This window comes from Nomascus leucogenys, chromosome 21 (assembly GCF_006542625.1).
Source record: "Nomascus leucogenys isolate Asia chromosome 21, Asia_NLE_v1, whole genome shotgun sequence".
NCBI classification, from domain to species: Eukaryota; Metazoa; Chordata; class Mammalia; order Primates; family Hylobatidae; genus Nomascus; species Nomascus leucogenys.
In genome coordinates, this window is record NC_044401.1 from 51,644,186 (window position 1) to 51,671,942 (window position 27,757).

General features: G+C 51.8%; 1 protein-coding gene across 2 annotated transcripts in view; it reads right to left on the reverse strand.

Annotated features, from left to right (window-relative positions):
* Positions 1-27,757, reverse strand: part of FBLN2 (fibulin 2) — a 92,254-nt gene that overhangs the window by 12,369 nt on the left and 52,128 nt on the right. The window contains exons 3-9 of one of the 2 annotated variants that reach the window (XM_030801798.1): positions 17,550-17,661; positions 16,090-16,219; positions 11,638-11,818; positions 7,650-7,859; positions 6,919-7,032; positions 6,098-6,199; positions 4,012-4,152 (exon numbers count right to left, since the gene is read on the reverse strand). In XM_030801798.1, coding sequence (XP_030657658.1) covers positions 4,012-4,152; positions 6,098-6,199; positions 6,919-7,032; positions 7,650-7,859; positions 11,638-11,818; positions 16,090-16,219; positions 17,550-17,661 — 990 coding nt within the window. The remainder of the gene's footprint in view (positions 1-4,011; positions 4,153-6,097; positions 6,200-6,918; positions 7,033-7,649; positions 7,860-11,637; positions 11,819-16,089; positions 16,220-17,549; positions 17,662-27,757) is intronic. The other variant, XM_003265009.3, reaches the window with a different exon arrangement.

Consider the following 27,757-nt stretch of genomic DNA (forward strand, 5'->3'; position numbering starts at 1 on the left):
GAAAAGATGACATCTGAGCAAAGACGTGACAAGGTGACAGACTGGGCCATGCAGACAGTCCAGGCATGGGGTCAGGGACATGAAGGCCCTGAGAAGGAAGCCAGCTGTGCAGGTTCAAGGGCCCGCCAGGAGGTAGGAGTGCTGCAGGGGAGCGAAGGGAGAAAGAGGGTGAGCAGGAGGAACGCAGGGAGCCATAGAGAGTTCCAAGCAGAAGACAGAGTGGTCTTATTTATTTGGAGCAGGGATCCCTGGCAGGGGCTGGAGAATAGGGCTGAGGATCCAGGCAGGAGATTCAGTGGTTCAGACTACTTTCATTGGGCTGGGAGAAGTGGCTAGATTCTGAAATATTGTGAAGCTGGAACCAACAAAACCCACTGATGGAAGAGATGAAGGTGAGGCAGGAAGAGGGGCCCAGAGCTTCTGGCCAAGCAGCTGGACAGGTGGCAGTGAGGGCCGGCTGTAAGGTGTAGGCTGCAGGGGAAGGTGGGAGCCCTGCTGACCATGAGAGTTTGAGGGTGAAGAGGCAGCCGAGGACATGCCTTGGAGTTCACACAAGGGGTCTGAGTGGGAATACTAACTTGAGAATGGTCAGATGGCTGAGGCCACCCAGGGGAGAGATCACATGGAAAGGAGGCCAAGGACCAGCTCCTGGGAGATTCCAGGGATAAGTAGTTGGGGAGAGGAGAAGCCAGTGAAGGAGAGAGAGGATGCGTAAGGGAGGTGGGGAGCCACAGAGGCTCAGAAACCGTCCCCGGGCCACAGAGGCCACCAACTCAGAAACCAGCCCAGGGCCACAGAGGCCACCAACTCAGAAACCGCCCCAGGGCCACAGAGGCCACCAACTCAGAAACCACCCCAGGGCCACAGAGGCCACCAACTCAGAAACAGCCCCAGGGCCACAGAGGCCACCAACTCAGAAACCACCCCTGGGGCCACAGAGGCCACCAACTCAGAAACCACCCCCAGGCCACAGTGGCCACAGAGGCCACCAACTCAGAAACCACCCCAGGGCCACAGTGGCCACAGAGGCCACCAACTCAGAAACCACCCCAAGGCCAGCGCTAAGCCAGTGTGGAAGGCTGACCCATTTACCCCCTCCTGGTGCTCCACCTTGTGGCGGCGGTCAGGTGCACTAGTCCTCTGCTTATCCATCCATTCCACACACATAACTCTGTGCTAGGCTCCTGTGACAGGCAGGTGGAGGCTTGGGGGCTCTGGCCAGAGAACTGCCTGCTGTGGTCTGGACCATCAGAGCCACTTCTCAGGAGTGGTGACATTCAAGCTGAGTCTACAAGGATGACTAGAGGACCAGGTGGAGAGGTGGAGGCCAAGGCCCTGGGGAAAGAGACCCTCCCAAACTCACAGGTGAACCAAACAGTGTCCAGCCCAGGCAGACCCGGGGATGGCTGGGAATGGGGAGGAGGGAAAGGGACAGTTCTGGGCCAGTGGTTTCCAAGGAAGGCTTGGCTGGGCAAGATAAAGATTTCTGATTTATAGGCTGGACTTACAGAGGGAGACCGTTCCCAGGACCCCAGAAATGTCCATAACCCAAGGAGCCTCCCACAGCCTGGAGGAATTATGGTAATAAAAACAGCAGCACCATGAGCGGAGGCTCACCAGGGTCAGGTGGTTTACAGGACATCGTTCTGCAAGCCCCATTTCTCAGAGGAGGAAATCAGCCTCCCAGTAGTGCTGTGACTGGACCAGAGTCATACGGACAGCCATGTGGCAGATCAAGAACGGAAGCCAGAGTGCCCGACCCAGAGCTGTACCCTTGCCCCATCATTCAGGCACTGCTGCAGCACCACTTCATGGGGTGCTCAGAGCTGGGGGCTGCCTCCCTCACATCTTCTTGCAGCCTGGCCCACCTGAAACACTTTTCCCTGTGCCCAAGACAGTCTTCAAAGTACAGAACACAAAAGGCAAATGGTAAACACAGGGGAGTCCCTGGCACAGGTCACACCCAATATGTCCCACTTTGATTTACATACCTCCAGTGATGGGGAGCTTACTACCTCTGCAGGTTGCCTCAGTGTAACATTGGTTGAATCATAACAATGATGTCACAAGAGTAGCAACTTATTAAAATGGACTAATTCATTTAATCCCCACAATGACTCTTTGAGGTAGGTGCTGTTATCTCATTCACAGATGAAGAAACTGAGGCTCAGAGAGTTTAACCAACTGGTTTAAGGTCTTATGATTAGAAATCGAAACAGCCAGGATTTCAGCACAGGCAGGCAGGCTGGCTGCAGAGGCCACACTCTTGATCCTAGCATGAGCCTTCTATCTCACCTGCCTGGGTTAATAAACAAGTGCAGAGCAAACAAATGAACTGCAGGAGAGCCCAGTGGACATTTGTGGACGTACAAATGACGGAAAGAACGCGCAGCAGGTGCTAACACGACGGGATGAACACGTGTGCGAGGGGCATGGAAGGATGAAGAAGAGGCGCTGACGGGTTTGTACAGGATGAACAAGGAGGGAAACAAATAAAGGAATGCGTGTGAGCTCATCAATTTTGCTGAATGGAATGTGCCCTTGCTCTTTCATTCCCAGAACCCACTTTGCAGCTGCCTGGGGATCCCTTTTAGCATGAGGTCTTATCTCCAGGCAGCCAGACGAGCCTGCGTACTCAGGCACCGCGAGAGGGCAGGGCATCACGGGAGGGGTGCTCGTGGGCCCTGGTGGGATCCACCTTCCCAGACATACACACATGGACCCAACCCAGACAGGAAGAGCTGGCCGGCTGCTGGCAAGCATGGTCAGGAGGTGCATGTTGTCCCGACGGCTAGAGGCCTAGGGCAAACATGTATGCATCAGGCGTTCAGCCCAGCACCATGGGCCCATGTGCCCAGCGGTGAAAGGCGAGGAAGGAGGGGGTATGTCCAGGCTGGACATGGTCCCCAAGCACAGAGAAGACAAACGGGGCTCTGGTCACATGCCCTGAATGCACTATGTTCTGATCCTACTTCTATACCTTTATTCGAGCTGTTCCTTCCACCCCGCATGCCCTTCCTGATTTCCAAATGCTAACCCGATGCCACCAGCTGGAATGACCTCGCCCTCTGTGCGTGTCTCTGTGATGGCATTTATCACAGTCTGCCCTGAGTCCCAGCTACTTTGGGTCTATCTCCATTTGGGACCACAAACTGGAGGACGACAAGGGCTTACAGTCCTCTATGAAAACATCAGAGGCTGCAGACATGTACGCAGAGCACTACCAGAGCCACAGCGCCAGGCACACATGGGGCCTAAGAGAGGGGAAGGAAGAGGCATCACTGAGCACCGACCCAGGCGATGTGCAGGCCAGGTGCCGGGTATGAGCCCTCACCCAGTCCTCTGGCCCCGTGGTCAGAGGGGAGGAAAGGGAGGCTCAGAGAGGAGAGTTCCACTGCTCAAGGTCACATAGCAAAGGAACGCCAAGCTGGTGTGTGAGGCGGGCTCTGCTGGACCCCAGCCTCCATCCACCAGCCTCTGTGGGGCACCTTGGGGAAGGCACGTGAGCTGCATGCTCACGGTGCCCGGGCTCTGTGCTACCCCGCACACATCACACAATCGTCAAAAGAGGATCAACAGCCTCCTTATTACAGATGAGAAAACCACGGCTGGGGGAAGACAAGTCATTCATCTAAGTCTACGGAGCTTCTGGGGGGTTCTGCTTGGCTAGGCCTCCTGCCTCCACACCCCACACATGCTATCCTGCTCCCAGCGTGTCTGACCCCCTCATTTTCCTGCAGCCCAGGTGGGGTCCATGATCCACCAGGCCACACATCCAGTTCCCTGACACACAGACATGTCCCTGGGGAAAGCAGCCTCCGGGCGGAGCTGGCAGCCAAGCGGGACAAGACGCCAGGACACAAGGGCACGACATGGAGCACGGGGATGCCGGCTGTGCTGAGAGCTCACATGCAAAGGGCAGACCCTTTGGCATGTGGCCAGTGTGGCGAGCTTGGCGTGGAGCAGAGCGGAGAGCTGTGACGGCGGGCGGCAGGCGGGGCCCTGGCTTACCCACGCACTTCCTGTGCGCATTGAGGATATAGCCATCGGCACAGAGCACTGTGTGGTTGACACAGTAGAAGGATCCCAGGGTGTTCACACAGAACTGTCGCCGGCTACAATCGTGAGCACCCATCAGGCACTCGTCTTGGTCTAGTGGCAGCCGCAGGAGGAAAAACAGAAGGACTGTTAGAGGGACATGGGCTGCCACAGAGCATCCAGCGACAGGAGAATGAGACCCAGCAAGGGGCGGGGGCCTGCCTGGGGCCTCCCTGCCTGACTGTGTGTAGCTGGGCCTTGGGCCCAAGTCTGAGTGTGCAGAGCTGGTCCCCACTGCTCCAGTAAGGATGGTGGCGAGGTGAGACTCAGAGAGGGTGGTGGCTGCCCACAGTCACAGTGGGGACAGGACCAGAGGCTGCCTCCTGTACGCACTCAATACTTCCCACATCCACAGGCGCCAAGAGAACCATGCCACCGAGAGCTTGCAAAGTCCAGTACTTAGGGGACCAGGCCAGCCACATAAACCAGGGAAGGGCCCACAGAGGCTCCAGGACACTGAGTGTCTGTGCTCCATCCAAAAGGGGACAGGGTGGTGGGTCCCTTGTATGCAGATTTCACAAAGTTTCAAGAGAAACCTGAAATCTGGAAGTGTTTTAATCATTCTTGTACTCAACATATTTGGAACTCACTTATTTCCAATGCAGCAGAGTTGAGCAGCGCTCCTCCACAGAGCAGGTGCCGCTCTGAATGCCCATTGCAACCTGGACCCCAGCTTTCACTACCAGGGCTTCAAGAGGAAGGAGGGGGTCCTGGGGATGAGCAGACATGGGCTAGGCTGCATGACCAGCACAGGAAGAGGGGCCTCACAGGGCTGGGCCCAAAGGAGGCCTGCCCCAGAAAAGATGCAGCTCTTACATCTTCAGGACCCTGGGAGATGGGGAGCGGGGCCCAGAGAACCCAGCACCACCTGGACCTGAGAGCTGCCCCCGGCATCGGAGAGGAAGGCCTGCCGGTCACTGCCACGTCATGTACCCTGGGCAGGTCTACTGTCCTCTCTGGGCTCGTAGGACGGTGTTTGTCCACATCAGAACACAGTCTCGGCTGGAGATGGACACGGGCTTTCAGCTTCTGGGAGAGATGTGGATATTCACCCAGGCAGACTTGACTCTGTTCTCCCCCAGACACCCACCAGGGTTTCATCTCTGAGCCAGAACTGCCATACTTCCTAGACTCTGCATACTCCATTTCTGTCCTGCCTCCAGGCAGGAGGTGGAGTCTTGAGACCTCTCAACTTGGTTCTTCAGAAGCCATTCACTGTGGGAACCAACCCAGCAGGTGCTGGATCCAATGGCCTCATTTTACAGTGGGGTGTCCTGGCCCACAGAGGCCCCACAGAGACAAGACCCAGACCTAGGCGGGGCCACGGGGGTGGAAGGAATGTGATCCTTGGACAGCTAATCATCACCAATGTCCTTCATTTGGGAACAGATTCAGCCACGCATTCCTGCTGTCCAGCCTCCCTCCCACTCCCCATCGGGGACACTTCCGGCTGCCCTTAAAACAACCAGCATTGCTTCCCCTTCCCCCTCTCCACCCAGGCCTGGACATGGCTGCACAGACCAGGGCAACCCTCAAGGGCAAGGTGAGTGGAGGTGGTGTCCATGGACCAGCAGCATCCATATCACCTCGTTAGAAGCACAAATTCTCAGGCCCAACCACCCAGACCTATTGGCTCGATCTTTGGGGATTCGGTAGAATCTCAGGACTGCCTGTTTGACCCAGGCTTCCAGGGACTCAGGTGCACACTCAGCGGGAGAAGCACTGCTCCAGGAAACGCGGAGCAACACCACGCGAGGAGCCCGGGCCCTGTTCCTCTGCAGCCGCGCTGCGGGCCCACCCTGGAGTGCACGTATACACCACATGTACAGTGAGAGGGAGTGACTGTTTAACCTGCTCCACTGGGGGTGCTCATCATAGCAGCCAAGACTTTTCCTGCACAAACTCAGCAAGTTTTAAGTCCCAGCCACCCCCACCTGGAGGCCCCCATTACAGGCCAACTCAGGTTTGCACAGGTAGGAGAGCACCCCAAGGCACTCACCTTCACAGGACACGCCATCCGCCATGATGGCATAGCCGGGAAAACAGGAGCATATGGCTGAGCCCCCAACAGTGCTGCACACCTGCTTGCAGGGTCCGTTGTCTGGAGGAAACCACACAGAAATCAGAGACCACCAGGCCCTGGCCTTGGTCCACTCTGGCTCATTCCCTATCCCTGGCTCTAACCTACTAGTGAGACACAGAAACAAGGCCCCTGGGAGGCAGGAAGGTTGGGAGACAAGGAACCCCACTCCTGGTCTTTTTCACTGGTTCATCCATTAAGTCTGCTCCAACACCGTCTGGCATCGGGGACGATGTTCTGGGTCTACCTCCCCCACCACTGGGATCCCAGCCCATGCCTTGAGTGACAGCAGGAACAGTGAGGAGATGGAGGAGTACAGAGAAGGAGGAAGAGAAAGGGAAGGGGGCAGGGAAAAAAGCAGGGGAAGGGAATTAGGAGAAGAACAACAAAGAAGAGGACTCTCTATGCAGCGCTGAACACAGCCTCCACAGCAGGTCGGCAAACCAGGATTTGACTACCTCAACGTTACAAGAATGGAGACAAAAAGCAGCTAACTGGCTTGTTTGGGGTCACACACCAGGCCCTAGGCTGCCCCCACACCACATCTCCCCAGTGACTTCCTCAGCTCCTCACTCAGCCCCGGGTAAGCCCATCATCCCCAAAACAGAAGCACACCCTTTGGAGGGGCCATCTTGCACATACCCTGCACCAGACAGCTCACCACCTGCAAGCAGCCCAGACCCACACCCTGGACCCTGGACCCTGGGCCCTGTCCTGAAGACACCACCCCCACTGCTTACCTTTGCAGGTATTGGGCTGCGGCAGTGGCAGTGGGATGGTGTTAGAGGCCACCTGGGAAAATTCTGACTTCAGTGCAGGCTCCTGTGGGGCTTCCGGCTGTGGAGGGTGACCCTCTGTCATGGGTAGAGCAGAGCGGGGGTTGCGGGGAGGTCTCAGGTCTTGAGCCAGGCTTCAGGCACTTCCAGGCACCTGCCCTTCTCATGCAGGGCACTGACATTTAATCCCCACCCCCATTTCACAGGAGAGGAAAATGAAGTTTGGAGTGTGCATATACCTTGGGAAAGATCAATCTCAGCTACTGGGGGCAGGGGGGTAGAAGGAAAGGAGGCAAGGAAGAAGAGAGAGGGGAAAGGAAAAAGAGTGTCTGGATTAAAAACCAATCAATTCTGGGACCAGTGGCTGGGAGGAAATCCCTCAGGATTACCATGGGCCCAGCACTGGGGAGATAGCTGGGTTTTGGTGAGAGCCTCTGTGGCCTGAGCCTGTCCCTGCGCTCGAATATGGGACAAGGTGCTGGGGCCAGGTCACTGCAGATGGAGCCCCAGGAAGAAAGCTTCTATCTTTCCTGCCTCACAAATCCCCCATCACTGGAAGCCTCAGGCTTCTGTGGGTTCCAACGTGTGGGGTAGCAGGAAGTGAAGGACCCCACAGTGTGCACCCCAGGAATGCCACACCCCTTGGCAAGATCAGCCCTTCCCATAGCCCCTGCCCTGGCCATCAGGGCCCTTACCTGGGCGGCAAGTGCGGCCATCGTCCTGCAGTGAGAAGCCAGGAAAGCAGGCACAGTGGTAAGAGCCCACAGTATTGATGCAAAGGTGCTGGCACAGCTCTCCCGGGAGAAGAAGGCACTCATCCTGGTCATCGCCCGGCAGGCTGTTGGGCAGCTCAGCCTCTGTGCCCAGTGACAGGGCCTCTCGGCCTGCCATCTCTGCCTCTGAAACTAGGACAGGGGTTAGAGCTCAAGACAGAGCCAGCTTGGTCAGAGTAGGTGGCTGAGACCATCAGCTTTGGGAAACTAGTGCAGGCCCTCCTCAAGACCTCTGTGTGCCCAGCAGACAGCAAGGATGGATGAAGCAGGATGGATGGGTGGGTGGGTGGGTGGATGGGTGGATAGATGGGAGGGTGGGCAGGTAAATAGATAGATGGATGGCTATAGATGGATGGGTAGATGGATGGGTGGGTGAATGATGGGTGGGGGGTGGGGGGGTGGATGAATGGATGGATGGATGGATGGGTAGATGGATGGGTGGGTGGATGGGTGGGTGGATGGGTGGGTGAATGATCGGGTGGGTGGATGGATTGGTGGGTGGATGGGTGGATGGGGGATGGATGGATGGATGGGTGGGTGGGTGGGTGACTGGATGGGTGGATTTATGAAGGAGGATGGATGGATAGATGGATGGGTAGATGGAAGGATGGGTGGATAGATGGATACATGGGTGGACGGATGAATGAGTATTTGGCTGAATGGATGGATGGGTGGGTGGATGGATAGATGGATGGGCAGATGAATGGATGAGTAGATGGATAGATGGATGGGTGAGTGGATGGATGGGTGGATGAGTGAATGGAAGGATGGGTAGGTGGATGGATACGTGAGTGGATGGATGAATGGGTGTGGGGCTGAATAGATGGATGAGTGGATGAAAGAGTGGATGAGTGGATGGGTAGATGGACGGGTGGACAGACAGACGAATGGATGGATGGACTGGTAGGTGGATGGATGGATGGATGGATGGATGGATGGATGGATGGATGGATGGATAGATGGATGGATGGGCAAATGAATGAACAGACCTCAAGCAGTAAGAATGAACCCATCAGAGCCAGGTCCAAGTCTTCCTCACTGAGTCCCCTACAATAGGACAGGGTCAGAAACGCAAAGAAGCTCTCACTAAAGTGTTACAATGGATTCAGACCCCTGACCTCAGTGACATCAGGGAGGACCATCCTTAGCAGCAGAAAGGGCTTCAAATCTGGGCTCCATTGGATCAGATGTGACCACTGACCTGGGCCTTCCCTAGCTGGGTCAACTTGGGCAGCACGAGGCCTCTCTGTGCCTCCAGCTTCTGGGATAAACCCATCTCCCAGGGTTGTGCTGGGGAGCAGGTGAGAGTGGAAAAGAAGGCTCCTGAGGCTGAGCTGCCTTGGGAAGCTCTTTGTATGACAAGTGTGGGGAAAGCATGCAGCCAGGACTTCAGGGGGAGGCCTACAGCCCCTCTAAGCTCTGTGCCAGCCCAGGGCCTCTGCCCTTCCCACCCCACCCAGGCAGCAGAGCCCATAGAGAGAGTAGCTACATGAAGTCACATCTGAGGAACGTGTTTCATATGGAGGGTGTTTACATTAAGCTGCAGCCCAATCAGTCCCAGCCGGTGCCTCCAGGCATGGCCATGATGGCTGGTGGTCTGGCCCTGCAGAGACTCAGCACTGCAGGCAGGCGGCGGACAGACCTGGACCCAGAGCTCCTCCTAGCACACCACAGGCTAGACAGTACCTCCAGGATTCAGGCTTAGCTCACTCTCACCAGCATCTTCCTCACAGGAGGAGGGAGCATGGATCTCTGGCCAGGATCGTGCCTGGCTCTGTTGCCCACCTACTCCCTTCCACCCACCTGCCCTTTGACTTTTGAAGCCGGACTTCCTCCCAAACTCTACCTTCAGCCAGACTCTTCTGGGTACTAACCTAGCCTTCACACCAGTACTCAACCAGCCCCCTTAGAGCCAATCTCAGCAAGTAGCACTTCCTTGGACTGGACTTAACTCTCTGTACCCACAATGGATTGGCGAGGGTGGTTTGTACATCTGTTTTGGTTGATCTGCCCAGGCCTGGCCTGGGTCCAACCCCCACACACTCACCCCTGCCTCACCCTGATGGGAGATCCAGTTATCTGTTCTCCCACCTGTACCACACAGGATATGAGCTCTTCCTGTAGGATCTCCTGAGCCCTGGCACCTGTGGACAGCAGGCATCTTAATCCCTATGCACAGACTTCCGCCATCTTGCATTATAGTGACAGAGATCTGGGTCGACTGGAACCAAGGCTGACTGGGTCTAGATAAAACTCAGGGCAGCAGGAAGGCTGGGGCAGAAATGGGAGTCATTAGAGCCAAGGTGTCCAGTTGTGGCTGTGCCAAAGACCCGGCCTGTGCCTGGGGCAAGATCCTGCCCTTCTCTGGGCCTCATCTTCCCCCTCTGAGCTACTGAAGCATGGCAATGGTAACAGCAACAGTGGTGGCAATGCTGGGTGCATCACTAGGCACTGCCAAAAGCCCTTGACAGGCATCCTATCATTCATCCTTGCACTGAACAAGGTAAAGAATACAAGACCATTTGACAGATGCCACAGTGAAGGCTCTGAGAAGGAGCCTTCCTTCTGTGTGACCTGCCCCAGCTAAGCAAAGGAACTAGGATTCCGACAAAGTCTGCCTGACTCCAGAGGCCAAGAGTTTAATCTTGATACCAGGACCTCATCTGTGGCTTTAATTCCCACTCCATGAAGTGCCCAGGACAAATCCACAGGGGCCCCAGATGACAGTCCATAGGAACAGCGAAAAAACTGGGCTGGTGGTTCTGGAACCCACCTGGACATCTGGTCCCCAATCAGTTGAGGCTGAACATGTGGACACCAACAAAGCAGGCCTGCCAGGACTCTCATGGCGCCAGCCCCAGGGCCACCAAGGCCCATGTACACAAAGGACACCTGCTGACTCACTGGGGCACCCTCATCAGGCTCCTGCAGACCCACCAGGCACAGAGGCTAATGGTCATGGGTCCAGGAGACAGCCCTGGCTAGGGGTCAGGGACTGGACATGGCAGCTGGAACAGTGGCCACAGCACAAGAAGGGAAGAAGGGGGTGACACCAAGGACAACGAGGATGGATGCATGGATGGATGGATGGATGGATGGATGGATAAGCAGATGGATGAACAGACGGATGGGTGCGTGGGTGGGTGGATGGATGGATGGATGGATAGATAGATGAATAGATGATCAGACAGATGGGTAGATGGACAGATGGACAGATGAATGAATGAATGGATGGGTAGGTAGATGGATAAACGGATGGATGGATGAGGGATGGATGGATGGATGGATAAATGGATGGATGAGTGGATAGTGGATAGGTAGATAGATACATGGATGAATGGATGGATGGATAGATGGATGGGTGGGTGAGTGAATGTGTGGATGGGTGGGTAGGTGGGTGGGTGGGTGGGTGGGTGTGTGGATGGATGGATGGATGGATAATCGGGTGGGTAGGTGGATGGATGGATGGATGGATGGATGGATGGATGGATGGATGGACAGATGATGGGATAGAGGATGAATCAGGAAGTGAATGAATGAATGGATGGAGAGATAGACAAGAGGATGGGAGGATGGGTGGGAGACAAGTGCAATGGATGGAAAAAGAGCAGACTGATAAGTGGGTAGGGAGGAAGATGTATAGACAAAGTAGATAGGGAGGAAGATGTATAGACAAAGAGAGGGGAGGGTGGTGAGTGGACACTGAAAGGGGGATGGGTGGCAGTTGGTGGTTAAGTTGGTGGAGTGGGTAGTCCACAGAAAACAATGAAATCACCATCCTCAGAACTCTGTTTACAGCAGAACTTGTGTCTCAAGCCACAGGTGATGATGGACCCAGGGTCCCCACAGAAGGCCAGAGGTCACCCAGCCTTTGCCCCATATGCCACAGCCAGGGAAGGGCAGCACTCACCTCTCCGTGGTGCAGCTGCGGGCTCCGGAGGTCGGCGAACCTCAGGTACTATGAGAGGCTCTTCACCCTCACAGCAGGAGAGCATGACATGATTGCAGGGATAGCCCAGGTTAGGATTGGACTCACACGACTGGCCCTCAGCCCGCACGCGGAGGCCCAGGCCACAGCAGTCACAGCATTGCTGCAGGGAGAGACAGTTATCACTGCCCAATCTCTGGCCCCAGCCTGGAGCTAGGCTCAGGGGAGGGACTGATAAATGGTGGTGAATTCACCATTATCTTATCTCCTCTGCCAGACTATGCGCTCTCCCAGGGCAGAGGGGTCCTCTACCTCTATTTCCTAAGTCTGGCATGGGTAGGACTAATATAAGTCTTTTGAAACAGACAATAAATAAATGGCCTTTTGTGGAAGGAACTATAACCCCCCAGCCACACTCACTATCCCCTCATGTTTACTAGCAAACCCCAATTCTATTCAAGTCAGTTAAAAGATGGCATTTCCCAGGGGCCTTTGCAGTTAGAGATAGATTCACTCAGCGGAGCCTTCAGGAGGGCTTTAAACTGGGGATGACTCTACTTGAATCAAGTATATCGTTTTTGCTCCCCCTCTTTCTCCTTCTTGGAGCACATATGTGATGGCTGGAGCTTTAGCAGCCAACTTGGGCCATGAAGTGACCCTGAAGATGGAAGCTACAAGTTAAAGATAATTAAACATAAAAATAGAAGACTAGGTTCCTAAAGATGTAGATCTACCCCAGCCCAGGCTGCTTGTCTTCAAAAATAAATTGGTTTTATTTATTTTAAAATACAGTGGTATTTTGGTTGCAATAACAGCACCAATTATTTAGTCTTTTCTGTGTTCACTGTCTTTGCAATGTGATATTGCAGCTGCTTCTATTAAGAGAAAGTGTGTATTTCCCAACCTCTTGGTTGTGGCTTCTGTCTTGCTTTGGCCAATAGAATGAGATACACATGATGGTGTGCCAGTTCTTAGCCTAGGCCTCAAAAGACCTTGAATGCTTATTTTCTTGGAACTCTGCATATCCACTAACTGAACAGGCCCATGCTAGCCTGCTGGGGATTGAGACAACTGCAGGGAGCAGAAACAAGTCATCCCAGCCGAGGCCATCCTAGGTCATCTAGCTCCAGTGGAGCCGTCAGCTGACAGCAGCCACATAAGCAAGCACCCACCCCCGCCCCCAGGATCAGCTGAGCATGGCTCAGGTTAGCAGAAGTACTCAGCTGACCATTAATTCATGCATTAAGCCAGCAACAGGCCACTAGGTTTTAGATGGTATGTTACCCAGCAACAGCTAACCGATACTCTATTTTTGCACCTCTCAATGTCGAACACTTCCCACTAATGAAGGCCCATCACATACCTAACACTTAGTTTGCATTATCTCTGATCCCCACAACCACCCAAAAAGACATGGATTATTATCCTCATTTTACAGATAGAAAAGCTGAGGCTCAGAAAAGAGAACTGGCCGGGCACAGTGGCTCATGCCTGTAATCCCAGCACTTTGGGAGGCCAAGGTGGGTGGATCACGAGGTCAGGAGATTGAGACCATTCTGGCTAACACCGTGAAACCCCACCTCTACTAAAAATACAAAATTTAGCCGTAGTGGCGGGCGCCTATAGTCCTACCTACTTGGGAGGCTGAGGCAGGAGAATGGCATGAACCTGGAAGGCAGAGCTTGCAGTGAGCCGAGATGGCGCCACTGCACTCCAGCCTGGGTGACAGGGCGAGACTCCGTCTCGAAAGAAAGAAAACAAAGAAAAGAAGGGAGGAAGGGAGGAAGGGAGGAAGGGAGGAAGGGAGGAAGGGAGGAGGGAGGGGAGGGAGAGAAGGAAAGGAAGGGAAGGAAGGAAGGAAAGGAAGGGAAGGAAGGGAAGGAAGGAAAGAAAGAAAAGAGAACTGGTCCAGGGTCAAACATAAAGACGGAAAAGGGGATTCTAAACGTTTCTAGACCCTGTCAACAGGGTCCTCTCACTAATACTAGTTGTTTTAAGGAAAAAATTGACCCCAAGATGACCAAAATTGAAGTCAAAATCCTCTCCCAAATGCCAGAACCATCCAGCGGTCTCTGTCACCATCACCCAGGCTTGAGACCTTGGGCTTCTTCAATTCCTTCCCCCGCTCCTCAGTCAGGATGAGGTCCCTTCTGGAAAGTTTCCTGAAACTGTGCCACTGTCCTAGTTTGCCCTCACCTCTGCTGTAGACAGCCAGCTATCCATCCCAATGTCTGTTTCCCTTCTTTCTCATGTTCAGTGGGGCACCTGACCTCCCAGAATAAAGACACTACATTCCCTAGTCTTCCTTGCAGCTAGATGTAGCCAGGAGATGAAACTCCAGCCAATGAAATCTAAGCAGAACTACAGTCCGCCCTCAAAAAAGGGAGCACTTCTTCTGCTCACGTTCACAGCAGCATTATTATTCGCAATAGCCAAAAGGTGGAAGCAACCCAAGTATCCATCGATGAATGGACAGATACAGAAAATGTGGTCTGTCCACACAATGGAATATTATTCCACCTCAAAAAGGAAGGAAACACTTATATTTGCTACATATGGCAGGGATGAACCTTGAAGACATTATGCTAAGTGAAATAAGCCAGACAAAAAAGATCAAACACTGTATAATTCCACTTACATGAGTTCCCTAGAGGAGTCAAACCCACAGAGACAGAAAGAGGAATGGTGGTTACCAGGAGCTACAGGGAGAGGGAATGGGAGTTAGTGTTTAATGGGAACAGTTTCAGCTTGAGAAGATAAGAAAGTTCCTTGGATGCTTGGTGGTGATGGTTGCACAACAATGTGAATGTGCTTCATGCCACTGAGCTGTGCACTTAAAAATGGTTAAGACGATCAATTTTACATCATGTGTATTTCACCATGATCAAAAATAATTTAAGCTGGATGCAGTGCCTCATGCCTGTAATCCCAGCACTTTGGGAGGCCAAGGTGGGTGGATCACTTGAGGTCAGTAGTTCGAGACCAACCTGGCCAATGTGGTGAAACCCCATCTCTAGTAAAAATACAAAACCAAGCATGGTGGCATATGCCTATAATCCCAGCTACTTGGGAGGCTGAGGCAGGAGAATTGCTTGAACCCGGGAGGTAGAGTTGCAGTGAGCCGAGATCGTACCTCTGCATTCCAGCCTGGGTGACAGAGACTCTGTCTTAAAATAATAATAATTTAAAACAAGGGGGCTCTCCTGCCCCTTTCTGGAGTTCGTCCTGGACCAAGAGGTGGCAAATGAGAGCTGGCAGGGCAAGACCACTATGCCTGTGCCCCATTCCTCATGACCATGGAGCCGCTCACTCCTCTAACTCAGCCCTGCCTTCCTCCAGCCTGCAGCATATGAGAGAAAAACTAGTGGTCCAGGAAGTTTTCCATTACTTGTAGCCAAACTGACACCCTGTCCCCCAGTGGCCTCCATGAGCCCTAGTACACAAACTGATCTCCTGCTGCAAATCCCTCCCACAGCTTTACAGACACTCTGCTTGAAGCCCAAAGCTCTCAGCATTTACTGTCCTTTATGTTCCAGCCTGAGGACTCCTGGTGGCCTGTCTCCACTGCTGCCAGACCACTGGACCACACAACCCATTTCCCGACGTCCTCACCTGTGTGTTAGCTCACACTGTTCTCTGCACCACTGCTGCCTGGTGGGGTTTTACCCCATCCCAATCCCACCTCCCATGTGGGAGAAACACCCTCAATAACCGGTTCCCACAACTGCCAGAAGGGACCCTCAAACTCTCCATGGGGTCCACCTCACTCAGAGTCAAACCACAGTCATTCCGATGATGGCCAGGAGCCCTGTCATCTCTCTGGGCTCAGTTCCACCTGCCCTCTGTCACTCGATGCACTCTAGCCACACAGCCTAGACATGCCAAGCAGGCTCTGATCTCAGGGCCTTTGCACGTGTTGCACTCTGCCTGAAAGCATTTCACAGACGTCTGCCACCCCAGGCATTGCAAAAATGTCCCCTCCTCAGTGAGGCTGTCCCTGGCCACTGTCAGCTGATACTGCAGTCCCTCCCCAGCCCTGACACTGCTTCTCCCGCCTCTCCTTAGGTTTTCCTCCTTAGCACAATCGCCTGCAACCACGCCAGGTGCTAACATATTCATCGTGATCTTCCTCTGTCTTCCTGGCCAGAAAGAAATCACCGGGGGGGCGGGAATTGCCATCTGTGTTACTCATTGCTACATCCCTGATGCCCAGGGCACACAGTGGTGCTCTAAAAATATTCTGTGAATTAATTGGTCAGTATAACTGATGATGTTTTCTGCGCAGATGATGAGTCCTTCCACCCCAGGCGTGAGGGTCACTCCCAGTAGGAGCCCCAAGCACAGCCTAACTTCTTGGGCCACAAGGACCTTCAGGCCCAGGCCAGCCTCCTGCCCCCGCCCCACCCTGCCTTGAAGACCACAGGTCAGGCTTGCCTTGTACAGGGAGACGCCGCAGGTGTCGTTGTCCTCAGCCCCACAGGTCTCACCCTCTTTGGCTCCAAGGACGCCGGCCATGCAGCTCTTCTCTTGCAAGTAGGAGACACAGCAGTGCCTCTGGGCTGTCCTGCAACGGAGGGGGTAACTCAGCCCCCAATCGCCCACCCCATCCTCCGAGAGTGGAAAGTGAGTGAGGCTCAGAGGAGGGAAGCCCTGCCCAAGGTCCACAGCAAGGGAGCTGGTGCAGGTGGCAGAGCCGGCACAACCTCCATGGGGTTGCATGGGTTTCATTTCTTGGCTTAACCAAGAAGATGCAGGCCTGGGTCCCACTGGACTCGGAGATATGTGTTCCTGACCTCAGAGAGAGCAGCTGGCATCAGAGTCCCCACCCCCACAACGGTCGGGGAGGACAGAGAGACCCAATCCCAGAAAAGGCTGGCAGGTCAGCCTGGAGGAGCACAGCCTCCAGGTCCCTAGTCACTGCCTGCCAGTCACTGTTGGGCTGCCTGGGGCAGAGGTGGCTGACGAATCAGGTACAGAGGCCAGAGCCAGGACAGAGTGGCGGGGATTATGGGGGACAGGGCTCAGCACCCCCTGAGGTGGGGCACATCCACAAGAGGGATGCAAGCATACACTAGGACCGCTTAGCCCCAAACTCCAGGGGTCCCAGTGCTGCATGCTGTAACTCCTAAGTTGCCCCATATTGGTAGAATGGCTGAAGGGAAAGACAAGGTTAGAAGATAAATTTTTTTTACAGGAAGCAGAGTGGTCTGGACATTGGGAAACATGGGGTCTAATCCAGGCCGTGCTGCCAGTGAGCTGTGTGGCTTTGAGTGAATCACACTGCCTCTCTGAACTTTACCTTTCTTATTTGAAAAAATGAGTAGGTTAGATGGGGTCCCTGGAAAAAAAGAAAGCATGAGCAGCTGACCAAGAGCTCTCCTGGGCCTCGAAAAGGGAAGGCATGGGGATAAAGGATTGCTTTGCTGCGGTATCAGAGTCAGAAGAAACAACCAGCACAGCAGCAAGGGAGCACAGTGAGAGGCCAGCCTCCTGAAGACCCAAGGGTAGCAAAGCGGAGAACGGAAGAGGGCAGAGGAGAGAAAGCCTGAGGGGCATGAGTGTGGCAGCAACCGCAGCATGTGGTGAGGGGAGCACCCAACTATTCCTAGGGGATAGCACTCCTTTAAAACTTGTTTCAAATTATACATTCCTTGGATCTTGCTCACTAGACCAGCTACCAATTTATGTGGCTGGTTTGTTCCTAGGATCAGTCTTGAACTTTCCACCCCTGGAGAAAGCCTGGCCAGATGGTGCACGGCAGCCACACCCAATCCCCCTCATGCCCCAGAGGCATGTGAAGGTGCACTCTCTCTGGGCTGCCTGGGGTCCTAGGCAAGCAGGGTTCTGGAGAAGGCAAATGGGCAGCTCTGCCTGCTCCAGGGAGCCCACCCTACCTGCAGACGTTGCCCTCCATGCCGCTCTCAGGGATCTCCAGGCACTCGTCATTGTCGATGGCCCACTGCTGTCCGGCTGCACAGCAAGTCTCGATCAGGTCCTTGGTGGAGCCTGTGGATAGCAACATGAGGCAGAGTCACCATTCAGAGGTCACCAAGTCCAGCAGATATGCAGGGGCCTGTCCAGGTCTCCTCTACTGGGCAGGCAAACTCACCCACCACTGTTGTGCATGGTGGTCGCTAACAGCTCACAACACAACTGTCTTTGGTGAACTGGCTGTGAGGTGGAGTCCTCCCTGTGGGGGCTGGGAGGAGCCCAGCCAATAACAGGCTAACATGGGGCTAGAGCTCAGCCCCCACTCTCAAAGCAGCCAGTTCCGTGGGGGCCACTCACACTCTAGAGCTCCCACAGGGTCAGACCTCACGTGGGCCACAGCTTTGTCCACCTCTCAACCCTCGCTCCTCAGAGAGTTTCTCCTGAGAGGTCTCCCCAAATGAACCAACACATGCACAAGACCCCCCACCTCAGGCTCTGCTTCTAAGGAACCCAACCTAAGATGCTAAGACAGGACAAGAGATAAGAAAACAGCAGCAGTGGCAGCAAGGGAAGTTTAAGCTCATCCAGGAAATTCACGAAAGGTTCATGTTGAATACACACTTGACCTCTGGGACAACACAGCAGTTTCTTCCACCTCTGCAACCCCTAAGACAGCAAGAGCAGCCCCTCCTCCTCCTCCTGAGCCTACTCGGCCTGAAGACAGCGAGGATGAAGATCTTTATGATGGTCCACTTCCACTGCATGAATAGTAAACATATTTTCTCTTATGATTTTCTTAATAACATTTTCTTTTCTCAAGCTTACTTTACTATAAGAATACAGAATATATGCTGGGCGCGGTGGCTCACGCCTGTAATCCCAGCACTTTGAGAAGCCGAGGCAGGCAGATCACAAGATCAGGAGTTCAAGACCAGCCTGGCCACCATGGTGAAACCCCGTCTCTACTAAAAATACAAAAACTAGCCAGGCACAGTGGCAGGCACCTGTAATCCCAGCTACTCAGGAGGCTGAGGCAGGAGAATTGCTTAAAATCAGGAGGCGGAGGTTGTAGTGAGCCGAGATTGTGCCACTACACTCCAGCCTGGGTGACAGAGCAAGACTCTGTCCTGGGGAAAAAAACAAACAAACAACAAGAAAAGAATACAGAATATAGTCAGCCGGGCACGGTGGCTCACGCTTGTAATCCCAGCACTTTGGGAGGCCTAGGCAGGAGGATCACCTGAGGTCAGGAGTTTGAGACCAGCCTGACCAACATGAAGAAACTCCGTCTCTACTAAAAATACAAAAAATTAGCCGGGCATGGTGGCGCATGCCTGTAATCCCAGCTACTCGGGAGGCTGAGGCAGGAGAATCACTTGAACCCGGGAGGCGGAGGTTGTGGTGAGCCAAGATCACTCCATTGCACTCCAGCCTGGGCAATAAGAGTGAAACTCCATCTCAAAAAAAAAAAAAAAATACAGTATATAATATATATAACATATAAAATATGTGTTAACTATTTGTGCTATCAGCAAGACTTCCTGTCAACAGTCAGCTATTAGTTAAGTTTTTGAGGAGTCAAAAGTTACACGTGGATTCTTGACTGTTAGTGGGGTCAGCACCCCTCACTCCTGAGTTGTTCAAGGTTCAACTGTATTTGTGACTGGGGAGGTTGGAAGGAGTCAAGGGTAGGGGAGAATGTCTTAAAACTCAAAGGCACAAGCTATAGGTTACAAAAATTAATGAATTTGATTACCCCAAAATTCAAATATGTATAACAAAGAACTCCATGTACACATATAATAGACTGCTGACATATTAAGAGATGTTTCTGGAATGTCCAAAACTGACAAGGAATTGCCATCTACAAAACATAATAAACTCCTGAAAATTAACAAGAAAAAAAGAACTCCAAAGTAAAATACTCCTTAGGCCAGATGTGGTGGTTCACGCCTATATCCCAGCATTTTGGGAGGCTAAGGTGGGTTCATCACTTGAGCTCAGGAGTTCGAGACCAGCCTGGACAACATGGCAAAACTCCAGCTCCACAAAAAGCCCAGCTACTCGGGAAGCTGGGGTGTGAGGATTGCTTGAGCCCAGGGATGGGGAGGGGGGTTGGTGGTTGCAGTAAGCTGAGATGGAGCCACTGCACTCCAGCCTGGGCGACAGAATGAGACTCTGATCAAAAAATAATAATAAAATATCCATTAAACTGGAAATATAAGAAAGAGTGAGAAATGCCACGCAGAGGTGGGGACCTCCTTTTCTCCCTTAGTGTTGTATTCCTCTACACTGCTGCATGTCCGTGTGTCTGGGGTGGGAGTGGAGACTGCGGCCAGCTAGAGAGATGTGGCACGACTTATACAGTTAAGCACACGCATCGTCGAGGACCCAGACACTCTGCTCCTGGTGTCTGTGCCAGGGAAGTCCTCACCACAGCCCATAAGACAACCAGAACAAGGATGCCCATGTGAAGTGTTATTTGTGGAAGGGGGTTGGGGACAGCCTGGGTATCCACCACTGGGGGGGAAGATGAGGAAAATCTGGGGCCATGCTACATGGAGGAGCTGTCTGAAACAACAGACTGGATACACACACAGCAGTATGAGCTGGACACACAGACACACAGAAGTGTGGAGGAACATAGCACTAAGGGAGAAAAGGAAGAAACCAAATCAGTTCTACTATCCAAATTTAAACTATCACACATAAAATAACAATGCATACTTCGCAAGAACACATGACAGCAAAAAACACACTGATGAGATGAAACTGTCAGCTATGCAGATGGAGGTGGTGGATGGGAATGGAGAAAGAAGATGAAAGGAAATAAAATATTAATATATAAATAAAACAAGAGAGAGCCTTGCAAAGAGGATAATAAGAGCCATGCCAAGAAATGAAAAGTGTAATTAACCCAAGCGTTTGCCCCTGAGGTCTGAAGTGACATTCCTAAGTCAAGTTTATACAGAATGCCTAGACATTCGTGCTGAGGACAACAAGTAACAGATGAGTGCCTCTGAGCCTGATGGGCCTGGGTCCACATCTCAGCGTTACCACTGACAGCCGCTTCTCCTCCCTACAGACTCAGTGTCCTTCTCTGCATGAAGACTGAATGGCTGTGTAGGTGCTAAGGCCCACAAAGCCCTCTAAATGTCCTGAGCAGTTCACGTAAGGGCACAGGGCTGAGGGACAGATGCCGTGAAGGACGGCACCTGCACACTCCAGCAGGAGCAAGAGCTCACTGAGGGTCATCGGCTGCATCGCCTTAGCAGGCACGGCAAGTTACCAAGCTTTCCTAAGTTTTCATTCCTTTTCCGTAAAACAGGGAAAACAGCTTCCATCACAACCTGTTACTGTTCTGCTCTGAGGCACCAAGAGGAATGAGAACTGGTGTCTACCAGAAGCACATAGCAAACACCATATTCAGTGGGGAAACATTAGACACATCCCCCACTGAATTATTAAATATTACAAAAATAATGCCCATGGGCCATGCTACTGTATAGCATTGTCCTGGAGATACCAGCAAATGCAGTAAAACAAGAAAAAAGGAGGCCAGCTCAGAAATAATACCACACATCTACAACCATCTGATCTTTGACAAACCTGACAAAAACAAGAAATGGGGAAAGGATTCCCTATTTAATAAACGGTGCTGGGAAAACTGGCTAGCCATATGTAGAAAGCTGAAACTGGATCCCTTCCTTACCCCTTATACAAAAATTAATTCAAGATGGATTAAAGACTCAAATGTCAGACCTAAAGCCACAAAAACCCTAGAAAAAAACCTAGGCAATACCATTCAGGACATAGGCATGGGCAAGGACTTCATGACTAAAATACCAAAAGCAATGACAACAAAAGCCAAAATTGACAAATGGGATCTAATTAAACTCAAGAGCTTCTGCACAGCAAAAGAAGTTACCATCACAGTGAACAGGCAACCTACAGAATGGGAGAAAATTTTTGCAATCTACTCATCTAACAAAAGGCTAATATCCAGAATCTACAAAGAACTTAAACAAATTTACAAGAAAAAATCAAACAACCCCATCAAAAAGTGGGCGAAGGATATGAACAGACACTTCTCAAAAGAAGACATTTATGCAGCCAAAAAACACATGAAAAAATGCTCATCATCACTGGTCACCAGAGAAATGCAAATCAAAACCACAATGAGATACCATCTCACACCAGTTAGAATGGCCATCATTAAAAAGTCAGGAAACAACAGGTGCTGGAGAGGATGTGGAGAAATAGGAACACTTTTACACTGTTAGTGGGACTGTAAACTAGTTCAACCATTGTGGAAAACAGTATGGCGATTCCTCAGGGATCCAGAACTAGAAATACCATTTGACCCAGCCATCCCATTACTGGGTATATACCCAAAGGATTATAGATCATGCTGCTATAAAGACACATGCACACGTATATTTATTGCAGCACTATTCACAATAGCAAAGACTTGGAACCAACCCAAATGTCCATCAATGATAGACTGGATTAAGAAAATGTGGCACATATACACCATGGACTACTATGCAGCCATAAAAAAGGATGAGTTCATGTCCTTTGTAGGGTCATGGATGAAGCTGGAAACCATCATTCTGAGCAAATTATTGCAAGGACAGAAAACCAAACACCGCATGTTCTCATTCATAGGTGGGAACTGAACAATGAGCACACTTGGACACAGGGTGGGGGACATTACACAACAGGGCCTGTCGTGGGGTGGGTGGAGGTGGGAGGGATAGCATTAGGAGATATACCTAATGTAAATGACAAGTTAACAGGTGCAGCACACCAACATGGCACATGTATACATATGTAACAAACCTGCCTGTTGTGCACAGGTACCCTAGAACTTAAAGTATTAAAAAAAAAAAAAAAAGAAAGAAAGAAAAAAGGAGGCCAAGCGTGGTGGCTCACACCTGTAATCCCAGCACTTTGAGAGGCTGAGACATGTGGATCACGAGGTCAGGAGTTCAAGACCAGCCTAGCCAACATAATGAAACCTCGTCTCTGCTAAAAATACAAAAAAATTAGCCAGGCTTGGTGGCATGCACCTGTAATCCCAGCTACTCGGGAGGCTGAGGCAAGAAAATTGCTTGAACCCAGGAGGCGGAGGTTGCAGTGAGCCAAGATCACACCACTGCACTCCAGCCTGGGCAACAGAGCAAGACCTGTCTTGAAAAAAAAAAAAAAAAGAAAGAAAGAAAAAAGGGCCAAAGAAATAATAGAAGAAACAACAGTCATTATCAGCAGATGTTATGGTTTCATCTTCCTAGACAATCCAAGAGAATCAAAACTCACAAAGTATTAGAATTAATACAATTAACAATAATTACTGTAATACAATAGCCAAAAACAAAAACAACACACTCAAATTAGTGGCTTTCCTATACCCCGTAACAATTACATAGAAAAGTTAATAGGAAAAAATTCCCATTCAAAAGGGAAACAAACCTAGAAATAAATCTACAGTAAACATGCTTGATTCACATGAAGAAGAAAATCTGATTGTCTAATGGGTATAACTTACACTTTATTCAAAATACATACTATGTGTCTAATATGTACCTTAAAAATGTCAATTCTCCTCTACTTACTCTACAACTTCAATGCGATTCCAACCAAAGCAAAGTGTAACTGTCACAGAATTTGTCATGTTAATTCTAAAATTCATCCAAAAAAAGAAATGCTTAAGAATACCCGAGAACATTTCTGAAAAATAAGAACAGAGAAGGTAGACTTTCTAGAACTAACAGTACCCGAATACACTTCAAAGTTCTAATAATCAAAACAAGAAGACAAGGAGCTCAATGGAAGAGAAAAGACTTCAGAAACAGACCTATATGCATATGAGAATTGAATATATGATGAAGGTGGCATTCAAACTTAGCAGGGAAAGAATTTAATATATGATGCTGGGACCCACATCACACCATACACGAAAGTATGTTCCAAATCTATAAAGGCAGGATTAGAATAAAATTTACAAAGATAATTTTAGAAAAAAGAGAATCTTCTTCAGAAATAAAATCCATAGCCTGTAATCCCAGAACTCTGGGAGGCTAAAGCAGGAGGATCACTTGAGGCCAATAGTTTGAGACTAGCCTGAGCAACATAGTGTTACCGTCTCTCAAAAAGAAAAAATGTAACCAGGCATGGTGGTACATGCCTGCATTCCCAGCTACTCAGGAGCCCGAGGGGAAGGGACTGCTTGAGCCCAGGAGACAGAGGCTTCAGTGAGCCATGCTTGTGCCATCGCACTCCAACCTGGGTGACTGGGTAAGACCTTGTCTCAAACAAACAAATAAATAACCCTCTCACAGCAGTCAGCACTGTGAGAGCCTCTTGTTGATGAGTTTACTTTCTCAGTCCTCTGTTTCCTCCTTTGCAATGTCAGCTCCCAGAGGGTAGGTCTCTTATCTGTCTTCCTCACAGCCATATCCCAGCCCCTGGCACCTGGTGGGTGTTCAATGAGTATTTGCTGAATGAATCTAGGAGACCCTGGGCAACTGAGAGGCACTGTGTCGGAGGCCGGGATCAGTGTTCACCGTCTGAATGGAACATGGCTCAGACATGTCTGTCCCAGGACTCAGGAGCACTGAGTGCCAGGCAGAGTCCTGCCTCTACCTCCCAGGATGCCACAGTCCTGACTTGAGTCTCTGTGGCCACTGAGAGTGATACCACCATTCAATGTCTCATCCCCTCTTGTTATACTCTGGGCATGTGGGAGACTCTCCTTATTTGAATACTTCTGGTGACAGGAGGCGACTCTGCCCAGGCAGCTTATCCTCTCCTCTGCACAGCTCAGACTCACAACATTTTTCTACAGGACCGAATCCTTCCTCCCTAAACTTCTTCCAAGATTGCTTTACAGAGATTATGGTCCCTGGCTCTTAGCCAGATGACATCATTGGGATGCCCAATGAGGATAACAGTAACAGCTGAAATATAGCAGTGCTAGCAACCAGCCAGGCAGGGTCCCAGCACACGAACCTCACAGTTACTAATAGTAAGAACTGTTAGCATTCCTATTTCACAGATGAGCTGGGGAATTAGAAATCCCAGGCAGAGTGACTACCCTTAACAAAAATGCATTGTAGTCAGGTGATGGACACCCTCAACACCCTGATGTGATCACTGTGAATCACATACATGTCACAGAATTTCACATGTACCTGCCCCATAAATGTGTACAAATGGCCAGGTGCAGTGGCTCACACCTGTGATCCCAGCACTTTGGGAGGCCGAGGTGGGCAGATCACCTGAGGTCAGGAGTTTGAGACCAACCTGGCCAACATGGCGAAAACCCATGTCTACTAAAAGTACAAAAATTAGCTGGGCATGGTGGTGGGCACCTGTAATCCCAGCTACTCAGGAGGCTGAGGCAGGAGAATCGCTTGAACCCGTGAGGCAGAGGTTGCAGTGAGCCAAGATCATGCCACTGCACTCCAGCCTGGGCAACAAGAACAAGACTCCGTCTCAAAAAAAAAAAAAAAAGTACAAATTTTAAAAAGAAGTCGCAAGCCTCAATTTCCCCTCTTACTCTCCTTTCTCCAGGCCTGAACTTCCCCATGTCTGTCGCACAGGTGACCTGATGCAGCCGATCCTGAAGGTCCTCTCTGGGACTCTAACCATCACCAGCCCAAGAGGTGGCTCTGCTTTCATGGGTGTTGAATGGTGCTCTCTGCCTGTTCCTCCTTGATCAGGTGCCAGGTTTCCCCCCATTCTCTCCTGGCCACCTTCCTTCTCAAACAAAGCTCAGGAGCTGTGACCCTTATGCTGGGAGGGCCACCCAGTTGCAGCAGGAGGGGAAATTGTGCAGGTACCACGAGTGGCATTGCCAGGTGCCATCCAAAATGTGGGAGGCAGAGCCAAGCAAAGCCCAACAAGATGAGTGAGTACCCCTCATCTCATGTCCAGAGGCCCCAGCCCTCCACCCTGATTCTCCAAGGCTCCGCCCAGCAGCCACCTCCTCTCCTCTAGGTCTCCTTCTGAGACCACCTCTCACAGGTCCCCTAGCCCCTGCCTGGTGCTCTCTCTCTCTCTGTGTTGTGTTTTTTAAGTTCCGGAGCACCAGACTTTTGGAGTCTCAGCCCTGGGGCTTCTTCTCTTCTCTAACACACCCTGGCCTGGCTGATCTCATCTCTAAGCTTCCAATGCCACCTTCCTCTTGCCCCCGCCCCCCATGTCACATGCACATGCCCACAGCTGGCCAAGAAACCACCCCAGATGTCTCCCTGGCACTTCCCCAGCTGGAATTTGCTCAGCTCCGGATTTTCCCAAGCCACCCCCTCCCTGGGTCTTCCTATGTCAACAAAGGCCCTACCATCCTCAGGACTCTCCCAGGCCAATCCCCCATCCCCCACCTCCCTCCAATCTATCACTCACAGGGCCACCTCCAAAGGCATCCAAGTCCACCAGCCACCCCCTCCTCCACCACCCCCTCCTGCCCTCCTTGCTTCCACTTCTGTCGCCCTCCAGCCCATCACCCACAGGGCTACAGAATGACTGTCCACAAATACAAATCAGATTGGATCACTCCTGTGCCTATGGCCCCCCATGGTCCCCAGTTTCCTTACAAAGTCCTACAGAGTGGGGCCCTGTCCGCCTCCCCTCCTGACCTCCTTTCTCTGACTCACTCTCCCACTCGCTCTCTCTACTCAGGAGCTCCTCAGACTCAGTCTTGCCCCAGGGCCTTGGCATTTGCCATGCTGCCTGCCTGGAATCTTCCACCTCTCCCTGTGCCATCTGCTGCCCCCATTCTCTATGGGGCAGGCTCCTTCTCTTTCTGGGGGTCTCTCCTCCTCAGAGAGGGTCTCCCTAACTTCCATATCTAAACTAACTCCTACTCAACCCTCATCACATCATCTTACCTAGTCTTCCTCACAATGCCCTGGCCTTCCACATCCATGAGTCATCTTGGGGAGCCTTGGGCTCCACAGATCCCACGGAAAAGCCACTGCCCCACAGGATAAAGTGCCTCTCTCTGGGGTGAGACTCAGGGCCTTCACAGCACAGCCCAGACTCAGCTCCCAGCCACATGCACCTTCTCTTGTTCTATGCCTTTGCACACGCTGTTCCATGCTGGGATGCCCTTCTTCTACCTTGGCCAACTGGCAAGTATCCAACTACCCATCCCTCATGAGCCAGTCCAAATGTGACTCCCTGCCTGTCTGTCTGTCCAGCAGGCTCTGTCTGGCACCCAGGAAAAGCAGCTCCCTCCTCTGACTTCACTCATGTCCTTCCACCACGATGTCCCTGTCAGGTGGCAGGCTGTCCCAACCGCCAGATTGGGAGGGTCTCATGGGCCAAGAATCAGCCTAATCATTTCAGGGTCTCCAGTGCCAAGCACACAGCACAGACTGGGTCCCTGGTAAAATCTGGGGCTGGGTGAAATACTTCAGGCTCTTGGTGTATATCATCTCATGTAAAGCTCACATCAACAAGAGGTCGGTGGGATGATCTCCCTGTCCCAGAGGTGTAAAAAGAGGTTCTAAGAGTTTAAGAGAGGGAGCCCAGGGGCACAGCCTTAGGGAAATGACAAGGAAGAATGCAAACCCTTACTGGCCACCTCCCCTTACACCACTTCTATGTAGCAGATGCTACCAGGGTCACAAGATGAGCACAGGTGTGTCCTTCCACCGCTGGAAGCACAGGTGTGTGGCTGGGCCACCACTCACTGGCTGGGGCACTTGGGCAAGTCACTCAGCTTCTGAGCCTCCATTTCCTTGCTTGTAAAATGGGCAAGTAACTCTCCCCGCCCACATTTCACAAGTGGGAACGTAAGATTCAGTGCGTGGCAAATAGCTGGTATTCAGTAAACACAGCCTCCTGTCTCCTGGCACATACAAGATGCTTGGTGACTACTTTCCAAATTAATTAACAAAGGGGCAGACAAATCCATGGAAGGATTAGCAACCATCCCTTCAGCAGCAGAAGCTGGTGCAGCCTTCAGCCACGCCTACCCTGCCTCCTCTTTCCTCTGGCTTTTCGAGAATTCTCCATTTCTGTCCACTTTGCTACTTTGCAGGAGCTCAGGCCGAGGGGGAGCAATGTCTTCCCCACCTGCTGGTTCTCAGCAGCACTGTGGAAAGAGAGACGCAGGTGCTCTCCCACTCTGACAGCCCAGCCTCGACTCAGAGGTTCTCTCTGG